The sequence below is a fragment of the Argopecten irradians genome, chromosome 2 (genome assembly GCF_041381155.1).
Source record: "Argopecten irradians isolate NY chromosome 2, Ai_NY, whole genome shotgun sequence".
NCBI lineage: Eukaryota > Metazoa > Mollusca > Bivalvia > Pectinida > Pectinidae > Argopecten > Argopecten irradians.
The window spans coordinates 20267418-20284110 of NC_091135.1; the positions used below are offsets into that span (position 1 = coordinate 20267418).

The following is a 16693-nucleotide window of genomic DNA, read 5'->3' on the forward strand; positions in this document are numbered from 1 at the left end:
TTACATTGAGGGTGTGTCACCCAGTCAGACTTACATTGAGGGTGTGTCACCCAGTCAGACTTACATTGAGGGTGTGTCCCCAAACAGACTTACAATGAGGGTGTGTCACCCAGTCAGACTTACATTGAGGGTGTGTCACCCAGTCAGACTTACATTGAGGGTGTGTCACCCAGTCAGACTTACATTGAGGGTGTGTCACCCAGATAGACTTACATTGAGGGTGTGTCCCCCAGTCAGACTTATATTGAGGGTGTGTTACACAGTCATACTTACATTGAGAGTGTGTTCCCAAACAGACTTACATTGAGGATGTGTCAACCAGTCAGACTTACATTGAGGGTGTGTCCCCAGACAGACTTACATTGAGGGTGTGTCACCAAACAGACTTACATTGAGGGTGTGTCACCCAGGCAGACTTACATTCAGATTGTGTCCATTTGCAGAGGAGTTCATCACTTCTCCAATATCATCAATAATGGCCTTACATATACTGGTCTTCTCAAAAGAGTTGCATATAGACTGAAAAACAGAATATTCAATATATTTATATATAATATGATCATATACCTAGGTTGTAATCGAGTGAAATGAATTATTCCAGTCGTCCAGAGGCAAGTTATAATTTGTTAGTGGATGAATTCCACATAGAAATTGAAACATTTACCTGTTATTACAGCCCCAGACTCATGTCTCAATATTCTGTCATTTTACATCCTAACATTTCTAGTTCCTGTCACAATTACCTCCCCTTGGTATATATAAACACTAACATTTCTCACTCCTGCCTGCACTATTACCTCCCCTTAGTGTTCACATCCTAACATTTCTCATGCCTGCCACTATTACCTCCCCTTGGTGTACCCTAATCAAACCCGTAAGCTAGGCCTACTACCTAAAAGATGGTCTGACATGACATTTCACTTTCCATACCCTATGTTACAATGGCCTGTTTCACTGCCCTACATTTATATTTCAACCCTCAACCACCTTTCCATGTATAAAAATCCAATACCCCTACCCCTCAAATAAAAATCCCTTTATTCCACCTTATGACCTTGGTTTAAAATCCTACCCCATCTCTAACTTGCAATTACAAACGCCTCTCACCCCTCCCCCACATCTCCTACCTCTGTCCTTTGTTTACTCCTCTACATTTGCCCTCTGTTTACCTCTTCCCGTCCTCCTACCTCAACCCTTCTCCCCTACATTTGCCCTCTGTTGACCTCCTCCCGTCCTCCTACCTCAACCCTTCTCCCCTACATTTGCCCTCTGTTGACCTCCTCCCGTCCTCCTACCTCAACCCTTCTCCTCTACATTTGCCCTCTGTTGACCTCCTCCCGTCCTCCTACCTCAACCCTTCTCCTCTACATTTGCCCTCTGTTGACCTCCTCCCGTCCTCCTACCTCAACCCTTCTCCTCTACATTTGCCCTCTGTTGACCTCCTCCCGTCCTCCTACCTCAACCCTTCTCCCCTACATTTGCCCTCTGTTGACCTCCTACATCCTTCCTATCACTGCTCTTCACCCATCCTCTACATTTGCCCTCTGTTGACCTCCTCCCGTCCTCCTACCTCAACCCTTCTCCCCTACATTTGCCCTCTGTTGACCTCCTCCCGCTCTCCTACCTCTGCTCTTCAACCCTCCACTACATTTGCCCTCTGTTGACCTTTCCCTACCCTCTAACCTATGCCTTTTGCCCCCCACATCCCCCTAAATTTGACCTCTGTTGAACTTTCCCCGCTCTCTAACCTCTGCCCTTTGCCCCTCCCCTACGTTTGCCCTCTGTTGACCTTTCCCTGCCCTCTAACCTCTGCCCTTGGCCCCCTCCCCCCACCCTCACTACATTTGCCCTCTGTAAACATTTCCCGGCCCTCCTACCTCTGCCCTTTGCCCCCCCCCCTAAATTTACCCTCTGTTGACCTTCCCCCACCCTCCTACCCCTGTCCTTCACCCTCACTACATTTGCTCTCTGTTGACCTTCCCCCACCTTCCTATCACTGCTCTTCACCCCTGTCCTACATTTGCCCTCTGTAGACCTTCCCCCGCCCTCCTACCTCGTTTCTTCACCCCTCCACTCTATTTGCCCTCTGTTGACCTTTCCCTACCTTCTTACCTATGCCTTTTGCCCCCCACATCCCCCTAAATTTGCCCTCTGTTGAACTTTCCCCGCCTTCCTATCACTGCTCTTCACCCCTCCCCTACATTTGCCCTCTGTTGACCTTTCCCTGCCCTCTAACCTCTGCCCTTTGCCCCTCCCCCCACCCCCTCACTTTATTTGCCCTCTGTTAACATTCCCCTGCCCTCCTACCTCTGACCTTTGCCCGCCCCCCTAAATTTGCCTTCTGTTGACCTTCCCCTGCCCTCCTATCCCTATTCTTCACCCCTCCCCTACATTTGCCCTTTGTTGACCTTCCCCTGCCCTGCTAACTCTGCCCTTCACCCCCCTCCCCTACATTTGCCCTCTGTTGACCTTTCCCTGACCTCATACCTCTGCCCTTCGTTTACAGGTTTCCACACTGTCTGGTAAGATGGCTAAAGTCATGATGAAGTAATCTGCTGGGTTGTAATTTGGCGGACACCGGAAATTTTCACTGGAACAAAATGAAACATTTTTATCATTACCAGGTTTACATAAAATCAGTCAATTTCATTTCATTTATCTGTCTTGGGTTTTTCTAAGGTTTTATCTGAAAGTTTAAGTTATAGGGTAAAAAAACAAGACTAGAAATGTCGGTAAGACATTAACACCCCTCCAGATAAAATTGAACTGCGACGGAACATATTCGGACATAATGGAATAGGAAAGGGTAAAATTAACTTTGGTAACACTTTGTACGTATACTTCCAATTCATAGCATAAAAACGTTTCAGAAAAATAAATACTAATATATATATTTTTCAAAGCACTACCGAGATCCTACTTATTTCAGATTATGAATAGAAGGAAGAGAATCTTTTGACAATGTACAAACTCTGCGAAGAAGTCGAGCGCCTTATTAGCTGGTCCAAAGTAAGCCACTCTGCCTTCTGTTAGCAACAGTAATCTGTAATACAAAATCAATATCACACTTTCATTTCGTCTACATCAAAGGTAAAAATTAAAACTTTGATGCCTAAATTTTGTTATTTTGTTGAGCTGGGTTGAATTTCTATAAAAACTTTCAATATAACTTCATTATTCAGATTTTTAAAGTTCAACTATGGTCTTACTAACTTAATCAGGTCCAATTTGAACATAAAGCGACTTCACCTTTGACCCCCACAAAAGTGTATCAACTATCATATGTACCTGGGTTTGCTGTGGAAAAATGGTTGTTTTATTTTATGACATATCAAAACATGTGCTTTTTTTGGCCAATCTCTTATTATACAACTATTCAGAGGTCCATTTAAAGCTATTGGATTCTCAATTCATCAGTTTTCTTGTACAACCAGTATCAAATCACAGAAGAATGTGCAGATGTAATATCTAAAAGTGAAAATCTTACTGGTCAAACATTTCAAACACTTCTGATGATGGCTGATGTAGCGTGGTGATGATAGTCCGTCCATTAGACACCAGTAATTTGAGGGTCTGTACAATGTTTTTAGCCATATAGGAGTCCAGGCCAGACGTTGGCTCGTCACAGAAGATGAGTGGAGGGTTAGATAACACCTCAGACGCGAATGCCAGTCGCTTTCTCTCTCCCCCTGATATCCCCTTCACACGACCAGGTGTTCCTATCACAGTGTTGACACACTTGGATAGACCTAGCTATACACAAAAATACACATTTAACATACTTAGTATTGTTATCAGTGAAAGTTCTTTTTGTAACAATTTAACAATTATTTATATCGCCATTTTAAGAAATAAGGTTGAAGAAAACTGCAACTGCAAGCAGCGTTCGAAATTAACGCCTGTCCGTCTGCCCGTGACCGTCAATTTTATAGTCAGGCAGACAATTTTCATCATGTAGCTGGTCCTTTGACCGCAACCTTTGGTCCAGATAGAAGATATACAAAACAAAAATGGCAGTTGAATTGTAGAAAAGGTCGAAGATCAATCTGTACAAAATTTTTTTTCTAAATATTCTGGCTTTCAATCAATTTTGTTAAGAGCCTACTATACTAATGCGAATATGCAGATATATTTTGCTAGTAATCATATAAACTACAAGGATGAATCGGATGCAAAGTAACTTTTTAAGGACCAGTAACTTTCAGTCAGGACCAGTAACTTTTAGGGTCAGCTGGTCCTTAGGACCAGCAGGAAAAAATCTTCAAGGGAGAAAACTGACTGCAAGTCAATTCCCCATACATGATAACTGTTAAGTGAGTAGGGATATTGCAACTTTGGCAGTTAAGCCTCACACCTATAAAACTAAAGTTGATTAAGCCTCGTACCTATTAAAACTTAAGTTGATTAAGCCTTGTACCTAATAAAACTTAAGTTGATTAAGCCTTGTACCTACTAAAACTTAAGTTGATTAAGCCTTGTACCTACTAAAACTTAAGTTGATTAAGCCTCTTACCTATAAATACTTAAGTTGCTTAAGCCTTGTACCTAATAAAACTTAAGTTATTAAGCCTTGTAGCCTACTACTAAAACTTAAGTTAATTAAGCCTTGTACCTACTAAAACTTAAGTTAATTAAGCCTTGTACCTACTAAAACTTATGTTGTTTAAGCCTCGTACCTACTAAAACTTAAGTTAATTAAGCCTTGTACCTACTAAAACTTATGTTGTTTAAGCCTCGTACCTACTAAAACTTAAGTTAATTAAGCCTTGTACCTACTAAAACTTATGTTGTTTAAGCCTCGTACCTACTAAAACTTAAGTTGATTAAGCCTCATACCTACTAAAACTTAAGTTGTTTAAGCCTCGTACCTACTAAAACTTAAGTTGCTTAAGCCTTGTACCTACAAAACTTAAGTTGTTAAGCCTTGTACCTAACTAAAACTTAAGTTGATTAAGCCTGTACCTACTAAAACTTAAGTTGATTAAGCCTTGTACCTACTAAAACTTAAGTTGATTAAGCCTTGTACCTACTAAAACTTAAGTTGATTAAGCCTTGTACCTACTAAAACTTATGTTGATTAAGCCTCGTACCTACTAAAACTTAAGTTGATTAAGCCTCGTACCTACTAAAACTTAAGTTGATTAAGCCTCGTACCTACTAAAACTTAAGTTGATTAAGCCTTGTACCTACTAAAACTTAAGCCTGTTAAAACTTAAGCCTTGTACCTACTAAAACTTAAGTTATTAAGCCTTGTACCTACTAAAACTTAAGTTGATTAAGCCTCGTACCTACTAAAACTTAAGTTGATTAAGCCTTGTACCTACTAAAACTTAAGTTGATTAAGCCTTGTACCTACTAAAACTTAAGTTGATTAAGCCTGTACCTACTAAAACTTAAGTTGCTTAAGCCTCGTACCTACTAAAACTTAAGTTGATTAAGCCTGTACCTACTAAAACTTAAGTTGTTAAGCCTTGTACCTACTAAAACTTAAGTTGATTAAGCCTTGTACCTACTAAAACTTAAGTTGATTAAGCCTTGTACCTACTAAAACTTAAGTTGATTAAGCCTTGTACCTACTAAAACTTAAGTTGATTAAGCCTCGTACCTACTAAAACTTAAGTTGATTAAGCCTCGTACCTACTAAAACTTAAGTTGATTAAGCCTTGTACCTACTAAAACTTAAGTTGATTAAGCCTCGTACCTACTAAAACTTAAGTTGATTAAGCCTTGTACCTACTAAAACTTAAGTTGATTAAGCCTCGTACCTACTAAAACTTAAGTTGATTAAGCCTTGTACCTACTAAAACTTAAGTTGATTAAGCCTCGTACCTATAAATACTTAAGTTGATTAAGCCTTGTACCTACTAAAACTTAAGTTGATTAAGCCTTGTACCTACTAAAACTTAAGTTGATTAAGCCTCGTACCTACTAAAACTTAAGTTGATTAAGCCTCGTACCTACTAAAACTTAAGTTGATTAAGCCTTGTACCTATAAAACTTAAGTTGATTAAGCCTTGTACCTACTAAAACTTAAGTTGATTAAGCCTTGTACCTACTAAAACTTAAGTTGATTAAGCCTTTACCTACTAAAACTTAAGTTGATTGAGCCTCTACCTACTAAAAACTTAAGTTGATTAAGCCTTGTACCTACTAAAACTTAAGTTGATTAAGCCTCGTACCTACTAAAACTTAAGTTGCTTAAGCCTTGTACTACCTAATAAAACCTTAAAACTTAAGTTGTTAAGCCTTGTACCTACTAAAACTTAAGTTGATTAAGCCTCGTACCTACTAAAAACTTAAGTTGCTTAAGCCTCGTACCTACTAAAACTTAAGTTGATTGAGCCTCTTACCTATAAACACTTAAGTTGCTTAAGCCTTGTACCTAATAAAACTTAAGTTGCTTAAGCCTTGTACCTAATAAAACTTAAGTTGATTAAGCCTCGTACCTACTAAAACTTAAGTTGATTAAGCCTTGTACCTACTAAAACTTAAGTTGATTAAGCCTTGTACCTACTAAAACTTAAGTTGATTAAGCCTTGTACCTACTAAAACTTAAGTTGATTAAGCCTTGTACCTACTAAAACTTAAGTTGATTAAGCCTTGTACCTACTAAAACTTAAGTTGATTAAGCCTCGTACCTACTAAAACTTAAGTTGATTAAGCCTGTACCTACTAAAAACTTAAGTTGATTAAGCCTTGTACCTACTAAAACTTAAGTTGATTAAGCCTCGTACCTACTAAAACTTAAGTTGATTAAGCCTCGTACCTACTAAAACTTAAGTTGATTAAGCCTCGTACCTACTAAAACTTAAGTTGATTAAGCCTTGTACCTACTAAAACTTAAGTTGTTAAGCCTGTACCTATAAAACTTAAGTTATTAAGCCTTGTACCTACTAAAACTTAAGTTGATTAAGCCTTGTACCTACTAAAACTTAAGTTGATTAAGCCTCGTACCTACTAAAACTTAAGTTGATTAAGCCTCGTACCTACTAAAACTTAAGTTGATTAAGCCTCGTACCTACTAAAACTTAAGTTGATTAAGCCTTGTACCTACTAAAACTTAAGTTGATTAAGCCTTGTACCTACTAAAACTTAAGTTGATTAAGCCTTGTACCTACTAAAACTTAAGTTGATTAAGCCTCGTACCTACTAAAACTTAAGTTGATTAAGCCTTGTACCTACTAAAACTTAAGTTGATTAAGCCTCGTACCTACTAAAACTTAAGTTGATTAAGCCTCGTACCTACTAAAACTTAAGTTGATTAAGCCTTGTACCTACTAAAACTTAAGTTGATTAAGCCTCGTACCTACTAAAACTTAAGTTGATTAAGCCTTGTACCTACTAAAACTTAAGTTGATTAAGCCTTGTACCTACTAAAACTTAAGTTGATTATTAAGCCTTGTACCTACTAAAACTTAAGTTGATTAAGCCTCGTACTACTAAAACTTAAAACTTACTACTTAAGTTGATTAAGCCTTGTACCTACTAAAACTTAAGTTGATTAAGCCTTGTACCTACTAAAACTTAAGTTGATTAAGCCTTGTACCTACTAAAACTTAAGTTGATTAAGCCTTGTACCTACTAAAACTTAAGTTGATTAAGCCTCGTACCTACTAAAACTTAAGTTGATTAAGCCTTGTACCTACTAAAACTTAAGTTGATTAAGCCTCGTACCTACTAAAACTTAAGTTGATTAAGCCTTGTACCTATAAAACTTAAGTTGATTAAGCCTTGTACCTACTAAAACTTAAGTTGATTAAGCCTCGTACCTACTAAAACTTAAGTTGATTAAGCCTTGTACCTACTAAAACTTAAGTTGATTAAGCCTTGTACCTACTAAAACTTAAGTTGATTAAGCCTCTTACCTATAAATACTTAAGTTGATTAAGCCTTGTACCTACTAAAACTTAAGTTGATTAAGCCTTGTACCTACTAAAACTTAAGTTGATTAAGCCTTGTACCTACTAAAACTTAAGTTGATTAAGCCTTGTACCTACTAAAACTTAAGTTGATTAAGCCTTGTACCTACTAAAACTTAAGTTGTTAAGCCTCGTACCTACTAAAACTTAAGTTGATTAAGCCTTGTACCTACTAAAACTTAAGTTGATTAAGCCTGTACCTACTAAAACTTAAGTTGATTAAGCCTCGTACTACCTATAAAACTTAAGTTGATTAAGCCTCGTACCTACTAAAACTTAAGTTGATTAAGCCTTGTACCTACTAAAACTTAAGTTGTTAAGCCTTGTACCTACTAAAACTTAAGTTGATTAAGCGTACCTATAAAACTTAGTGTTACTTACTATAAAACTTAAGTTGTTAAGCCTTGTACCTACTAAAACTTAAGTTGATTAAGCCTTGTACCTACTAAAACTTAAGTTGATTAAGCCTCGTACCTACTAAAACTTAAGTTGATTAAGCCTTGTACCTACTAAAACTTAAGTTGATTAAGCCTTGTACCTACTAAAACTTAAGTTGATTAAGCCTCTTACCTACTAAAACTTAAGTTGATTAAGCCTTGTACCTACTAAAACTTAAGTTGATTAAGCCTTGTACCTATAAACACTTAAGTTGATTAAGCCTTGTACCTACTAAAACTTAAGTTGATTAAGCCTCGTACCTACTAAAACTTAAGTTGATTAAGCCTCGTACCTACTAAAACTTAAGTTGCTTAAGCCTTGTACCTAATAAAACTTAAGTTGCTTAAGCCTTGTACCTAATAAAACTTAAGTTGATTAAGCCTCGTACCTACTAAAACTTAAGTTGATTAAGCCTTGTACCTACTAAAACTTAAGTTGATTAAGCCTCGTACCTACTAAAACTTAAGTTGATTAAGCCTTGTACCTACTAAAACTTAAGTTGATTAAGCCTCGTACCTACTAAAACTTAAGTTGATTAAGCCTTGTACCTACTAAAACTTAAGTTGATTAAGCCTCGTACCTACTAAAACTTAAGTTGATTAAGCCTTGTACCTACTAAAACTTAAGTTGATTAAGCCCTGTACCTACTAAAACTTAAGTTGATTAAGCCTCGTACCTACTAAAACTTAAGTGTTTGATTAATTAGTGATACTGTACCTACTAAAACTTAAGTTGATTAAGCCTTGTACCTACTAAAACTTAAGTTGATTAAGCCTCGTACCTACTAAAACTTAAGTTGATTAAGCCTTGTACCTACTAAAACTTAAGTTGATTAAGCCTTGTACCTACTTAAACTTAAGTTGATTAAGCCTCGTACCTACTAAAACTTAAGTTGATTAAGCCTCGTACCTACTAAAACTTAAGTTGATTAAGCCTCGTACCTACTAAAACTTAAGTTGATTAAGCCTCGTACCTACTAAAACTTAAGTTGATTAAGCCTCGTACCTACTAAAACTTAAGTTGATTAAGCCTTGTACCTACTAAAACTTAAGTTGATTAAGCCTCGTACCTACTAAAACTTAAGTTGATTAAGCCTTGTACCTACTAAAACTTAAGTTGTTTAAGCCTCGTACCTACTAAAACTTAAGTTGATTAAGCCTTGTACCTACTAAAACTTAAGTTGATTAAGCCTCGTACCTACTAAAACTTAAGTTGATTAAGCCTTGTACCTACTAAAACTTAAGTTGATTAAGCCTCGTACCTACTAAAACTTAAGTTGTTAAGCCTCGTACCTACTAAAACTTAAGTTGATTAAGCCTTGTACCTACTAAAACTTAAGTTGATTAAGCCTTGTACCTACTTAAACTTAAGTTGATTAAGCCTCGTACCTACTAAAACTTAAGTTGATTAAGCCTCGTACCTACTAAAACTTAAGTTATTAAGCCTGTACCTACTAAAACTTAAGTTGATTAAGCCTCGTACCTACTAAAACTTAAGTTGATTAAGCCTCGTACCTACTAAAACTTAAGTTGATTAAGCCTCGTACCTACTAAATACTTAAGTTGATTAAGCCTCATACCTACTAAAACTTAAGTTGATTAAGCCTTGTACCTACTAAAAAAGTTGATTAAGCCTCGTACCTACTAAAACTTAAGTTGATTAAGCCTCGTACCTACTAAAACTTAAGTTGATTAAGCTTACCTACTAAAACTTAAGTTGATTAAGCCTCGTACCTACTAAAACTTAAGTTGATTAAGCCTCGTACCTACTAAAACTTAAGTTGATTAAGCCTCATACCTACTAAAACTTAAGTTGATTAAGCTTCGTACCTACTAAAACTTAAGTTGATTAAGCCTCGTACCTACTAAAACTTAAGTTGATTAAGCCTCGTACCTACTAAAACTTAAGTTGATTAAGCCTTGTACCTACTAAAACTTAAGTTGATTAAGCCTCGTACCTACTAAAACTTAAGTTGATTAAGCCTTGTACCTACTAAAACTTAAGTTGATTAAGCCTCATACCTACTAAAATTTAAGTTGATTAAGCCTCGTACCTACTAAAATTTAAGTTGATTAAGCCTTGTACCTACTAAAACTTAAGTTGATTAAGCCTTGTACCTACTAAAACTTAAGTTGATTAAGTTGTACCTATAAATACTTAAGTTGATTAAGCCTCATACCTACTTAAATTAAATTGAGATATCCCTGCCCAATTTACAAACTCGTGTAATTATTCCTAGTCCAGAGTCCAAGACTTGACTTGGCCTTGGTTTTGGTAATGTTAATCAAAACTGGATTAGTGATCAATAACTTTGTACCTCTCGTATAACGTCTTCAACCTTTTGTAGGCGGTCCTTCTTTTTAATGTTCTTATCCATTCTAAGCATAGCCTAAAACAAGAAAACGAAAATGTTTTATTATACACAATTACAAGAACAATCTTATTCTTACATATATATGTCAATCACAGGAATTTGTCAGATATTCACAGACAGTCAGCATTCAAGACAAGAATGAGCTGCATAGAAAACAGATGTTATTGGCAATGAAAGTCTGCATGCAGTCTTCATTTAACACTGAAAAATAAGAGTTACCTACCTTGACTGTCAGATGTAAAAGGACAGAGAATAAAGAACAAGAGTTACTTACCCTGAATATCAGATGTTAACAGACAGAGAACAAAGAACAAGAGTTACCTACCCTGAATATCAGATGTTAACAGACAGAGAACAAAGAACAAGAGTTACCTACCCTGAATATCAGATGTTAACAAACAGAGAATTAAGAACAAGAGTTACCTACCTTGACTGTCAGATGTTAACAGACAAAGAATAAAGAACAAGAGTTATCTTCCCTTAATTTCAGATGTTCGACGACAATGAAAATAAAGAACAAGATTGACCTACCCTGAATGTCAGATGTTCGCGGACAGTCAGTGTTCCAATAAACAGGTCATCCTGTTGAAGGTAGGCCGACATATTACGAATGTTTTTGCCCACCTCGACTCCATTGAGTCGGACATCACCTTGCACCACTAAATTCTTGGTTTGGTTTCTGTACGTTAACACATTCATTAGTGTTGATTTGCCAGCTCCACTGTCAATAGAAATAAACTGATACCATCTATCTGGCAAGTACAAATTTCCCTGTAACTAATTAAATAAAGTATCATTCTCAATGGTGAAGTTCTGTTTTTAATTACAAATCACCAAGTTAGCAAATAACATAGTAATTTATTTAACGTAAATCATTGCAATTCAAAAAATAGTTAAAATTCAATACAAGAGGCCCAAGGACCTTAACGTTCATCTGACTACCAGGCATTAGCTGTATAGGAAATTAATAAGATCAAGGGTCATTCATTGAAATTAGGTCAAAGTCATTCATTTTCACAACTTTGGTCACCCTTTATCTCAGCATACCACAGGCCAAATATGAGTACCCTGGATCTTTCGGTTAGTTAGAAGAAGTCGTTCAAAGATTTTAGCCTATTTGACCCCCTGTACTTTCAAGGTCATTCATTTTCACAACTATGGTTGCCCTTTATCCCAGCATACCACAGGGCAAATATGAGTATTCTGGACCTTACGGTTAATGAGAAGAAGTTGTTTAAAGATTTTAGCCTATTTGACCCCTGTGACCTTGAAAGTATGTCAAGGTAATTCATTTTCTTAACTTTGGTCACCCTTTATCCCAGCATACCACAGGCCAAATATGAGTACCCTGGACCTTTCGGTTAATTAGGTGAAGTCGTTCAAAGATTTTAGTCTATTTGACCCTTGTAACCTGGAAAGTAGGTCAATGTCAATCCTTTTCACAACTTTGGTAACCCTTCATCCCAGCATACCACAGGCCAAATATGAGTACCCTGGACCTTTCAAATAGTTAGAAGAAGTTGTTTAAAGATTTTCGCCTATTTGACCACTGTGACCTTGAAAGTAGGTCAAGGTCATTCATTTTCACAACATTTGTAGCCCTTTATCCCAGCATGCTACAGGCCAAATATAAGTACTCTGGGGCTTACTGTTAATGAGAAGAAGTCGTTCAAAGATTTTAGCCTATTTGACCCCTGTGACCTTTAAAGTAGGTCAAGGTCATTCATTTTCACAACTTCGGTTGCCGTTTATCCCAGCATACTACAGACGAAATATGAGAACACTGGACCTTTCGGTTAAATTAGAAGAAGTCGTTCAAAGATTTTAGCCTATTTGACCCCTATGACCTTGAATGCAGGTCAAGGTCATTCATTTTCACAACCATGGTCCATCTTTATCCCAGCATACCACAGGCCAAATATGAGTACCCTTGGCCTTTCAAATAGTTAGAAGAAGTTGTTCAAAGATTTTAGCCTATTTGACCCCCCTGTGACCTTGAAAGTAAGTCAAGGTCATTCACTTTCACAACTTTGGTAACCCATCATCCCAGCATACCACAGGCTAAATATGAGTACCTTGGACCTTTCAGTTAGTCAAAAGAAGTCGTTCAAAGATTTTCGCATTTTTGACCCCTGTGACCTTGAAAGTAGGTCAAGGTCATTAATTTTCCCAACTTTGGTAGCCCTTCATCCCAGCATGCTACAGGCCAAATATGAGTTCTTTGTTCTTTATGGTTAATGAGAAGAAGTCGTTTGAATGAAAAGTTTACGCACGGCGGACGACGGACGGTGCATGATGACTATAGGTCATCCTGACCCTTCGGGTCAGATGACCTAATAATGTTAACCAAGTTTTTGGGGGGAAAATAAGGAGCAAAACACTTATCTCAATATACACTACATTTTCTTTACACATCATTAAAATTATCAATAGTACAGTATTGACTTGGTTTTACAGTACATCTCCTATGATCCTTACCTAGCTCCAAGAATTGCTAGCAATGTGCCTGGCTTCACAATTCCAGAAACTGAAACACAAATCAACATCAATTGTTTGAATTCAACACAAACCATGGTAAAGGTATGGGATTGGGAACTTGTCATTATCAAACAGCTCTTGTCCAGATCAAGACATGACAATTATTATCTGAAGCTTTACAGAGAATTTGGTCAAATCAAGCCCTTTTAGGAGTGTTTAGTTATTAGTCCCTATTCAAGTAGTGTAAAGTTAACTTACCATTACGTAGAATGTGTCTTGGTTCTGCCCCTTCGGGAGGGCCCCGACAGCAGCCCCTGTCCGGGGGCATGGCGTATACATTTATATCTTTCCATGATAGATAGATAGGCTGTGTGACGTCTGCTACACTGGAACTGTGGCGTAGGTAGGGGGGATTCCTAGTTGGTAAAGGTCCATTGTATGGTTCATATAGCAGATTTTCTCTATCAAACAAAAACGAAAATATCACCATGGTTTTCAATTGATACCTTGCCATATTTATTTTAAGAATTTACAATATAAAAAAAAGATAATTAAGCCAAACATTGTCTTACACTGCATGGCACCTTTTATTTTAAAATAGAGTTCAGTATGAAATGCATAGTCTGTTATTTTCTCTTTCATTCAAATTTCAACAGGACATTCAATCTGTATTAATTAGTTCATAGTCCTCTGAACCAATATGACACTAACAATTTCTTTGTTGTTGCAGAAATTGTTGATAAAGAAATAAAAACCTGATTTCTGTAGATTCAGACCCACTGGAGGTTGCTGCGAATCTGGTGTCCTTGACGACATGTGTTGTGGAATGATCATGGTTAGGGACAATGTTTACATAGACTTCTGAATCATCTTTCGCCGACAGCAGCGGTGTTTTCTCTTCCGCCATTTTAGGCGTCAATCTGGGTGGTATTAGTCCTTTTACAACACTGAGCTGACTTCAAATCAAAACAAGCCACTTTCACAATTTATTCAATTATTGTTTGGATCCTCCTATAAGCAACCCTTCCCTTTTCTGAAGGAGACTTGAAGTTGTATAAATTAAACTTCTCCCCCATTCCATAAATTGAACTATGTTTTAACATCTGCATTATATGCCATATTATATAAACTTGCATGTCTTTTACATGTGAATCACAACATAATAATGTGTCTCAAAGGATAAAAGGCATATACATGTATTACTGTAACAGATTAATGTATTATGAGTACAGAAAGATTTAAACTATGGCAAATTTTTTTTTTTCCACAATTTACATTTTGCTGCATTTATAAGCACCCCCTTTAGTAACAATTATTTTAGCGCCATGGGTGCAAATTTGGGCTCTTTATGCTAGCAGGACTCCTAAATCTTTAAATATAGGAGGATAACTTTTAGGACCATATATCAAAGATGATGTTATCATTAAATATAGGAGGATAACTTTTAGGACCATATATCAAAGATGATGTTATCATTAATTCACTGTTAGTCCTGTAACCCTGGTTATTTAATACTAGTTATACCGCTCGGCTATCGGTTGAGCGTACTCGTCAGACCAGTAATTCAGAGGTCCCGAGTTCGATCCCTGGCAGAGGCAGGTATTAATATAAGTTTATTGTAAATCCTGAACCTGTTACATTGGCACCCATGTAGGGACTAGGAAATGATTCCTATATATATATAACTATGCCTGCAAAAGAATCATTGTGATCCTTGGAAACACAAGGACAATTTCATTCTTGGAGGAGGAGTATGTAACCCTGGTTTATACTAGCCAAAATATATGATTATCGCTCGGCTAGAGAGAACTTCTCTATATCTTGATCGGTCCAGATAAAGTTCAATTATGGTAATGAGAAATAAAAGACTTCTAGCCAGCCTAAAGCTAGTCCACTAAACCTTTCTATATTATTAGACCTTTTTTTTAATTTTTCTTTTTTTTTTGCCTAATATATATTAGACAATTTTTTTTTTAAATGCCTAATAATATAGGCAGGTTTTGTGGACTAGCCTAAAGCCTGAAAGACAAATTACATAGCAATGTAGTGATAACGCAACTCAACCCCTCCCCTCCTAGAAAAATAAAATAAAATAAAAATCCCGACCGACCTACCCTATTTTTTTCAGTCATGTAACCTGAAACATGCATATATATATATAGAGAGAATACATGGTTAGTATCTTACAATACAAGGTTTATTTTGGTGCGAGACTTAGGAAAGCCGAGATGACGAGGCTTTGCCGAGTCATCTTGGCTTTCCGTGTCGAGCACCAAAATAAAACTTGTATTGTAAGATACTAACCGTGTATTCTGTTTATCCTGCAACAATTATGGCATTCAAAACGAAAGCAAATTGACAGTTCCTTACTTTGTTTCGCTCGAAGCGAGACGCTTCTTTGATGCGGAGGTAAAGATTCATTCACTTAACCGAATGAGAGTGTACTCCTTTTTACTGCCGTGGGAAATAAATAAGCGCATTCACAAACAGTAACCGTAATTCTATTCAGTGAATATACTCAAATAACAATAAATACCCATTAAAGAATTACTTAACAATACATACCTTTGTCATGAGCCAAGAAAAAGACGACACAGCCATACGAGATTTTCGATATCTTAAAAATGACGTCATTTCGGTGAATGTGACGTCACGTTTTAGCGGGACTGAATGACGTTTCATTCACCGGAAGGTTCAAGTTCAGGGTCAAGTTAGAAAAGTTCCGTCAGATATGGAACAAATTCACGTGATCGTATTGACGGATAAAGCATATCGTATTGACGGATAAAGCACAAGTTTATCTGGCAGTAGTTATCGGTCAGTATGTGGGACAGTTGCAGGATAAATATATATATATATATATATTTTTTTTTTTTTTTTGCCTTAGTGTAAATTTTATATACTTGTCACAGATTTAGTTGAACTGGTTCGTTCTGATATAGCTTATGAACGAACCAGTTCAACTAAATCTGTGACACTATAAGTATAACATGTAGTCCTAAACCCAATGATTTGCGTGTAAAAAGAGGTGAATAATTGGGACGTTGTCCCTGGTCCCCGTAACGTTGCGTAACGAAGTGTCCCTGAACAAATATATCGATAGAGTGATTTATGCCACCCCAAATCTCATATGTTTTATAAATTACCAACCCATCTTACCTGGTTTCTATCTAGTGGTGATGTATCTATCCCTGTGTGCTCAATATACGATAAGATATAGGATAAGATTTGACAACCTCTGAACGTCCATCACCTGTTTTTGCTGAACGTGTTTCTTCTTTTCTAGGTTCAGTTCACAGGTCAAAGGTCTCGCTCATATTCGGACGACAATCGGATCCCCTCGGAGAAATTTCCGGTAATCTTCGGAAATATAAATTACTCCATGTCGCGATTGATTCGGACGATTCCGTCACTTCACGAGCTTTTCCGGAATTAACCGAGACTTCGCGACATGGATTGAACTTCGACATATCAGATATTTAAA

General features: G+C 36.9%; 2 protein-coding genes across 3 annotated transcripts in view; both read right to left on the reverse strand.

Moving 5' to 3' along the window:
• LOC138314768 (protein white-like) overlaps window positions 1-16583 on the reverse strand; it is a 38394-nt gene extending 21811 nt beyond the window's left edge. The window contains exons 1-10 of one of the 2 annotated variants that reach the window (XM_069255284.1): window positions 16369-16583; window positions 13965-14165; window positions 13468-13670; window positions 13210-13258; window positions 11263-11452; window positions 10675-10746; window positions 3488-3753; window positions 2972-3043; window positions 2488-2590; window positions 421-519 (exon numbers count right to left, since the gene is read on the reverse strand). In XM_069255284.1, coding sequence (XP_069111385.1) covers window positions 421-519; window positions 2488-2590; window positions 2972-3043; window positions 3488-3753; window positions 10675-10746; window positions 11263-11452; window positions 13210-13258; window positions 13468-13670; window positions 13965-14116 — 1206 coding nt within the window. In that variant the 5' untranslated portion in view covers window positions 14117-14165; window positions 16369-16583. The remainder of the gene's footprint in view (window positions 1-420; window positions 520-2487; window positions 2591-2971; window positions 3044-3487; window positions 3754-10674; window positions 10747-11262; window positions 11453-13209; window positions 13259-13467; window positions 13671-13964; window positions 14166-16368) is intronic. The other variant, XM_069255285.1, reaches the window with a different exon arrangement.
• The window catches only part of LOC138314774 (cobalamin trafficking protein CblD-like), a 92495-nt gene that overhangs the window by 55023 nt on the left and 20779 nt on the right, over window positions 1-16693 (reverse strand). The window lies entirely within an intron of this gene.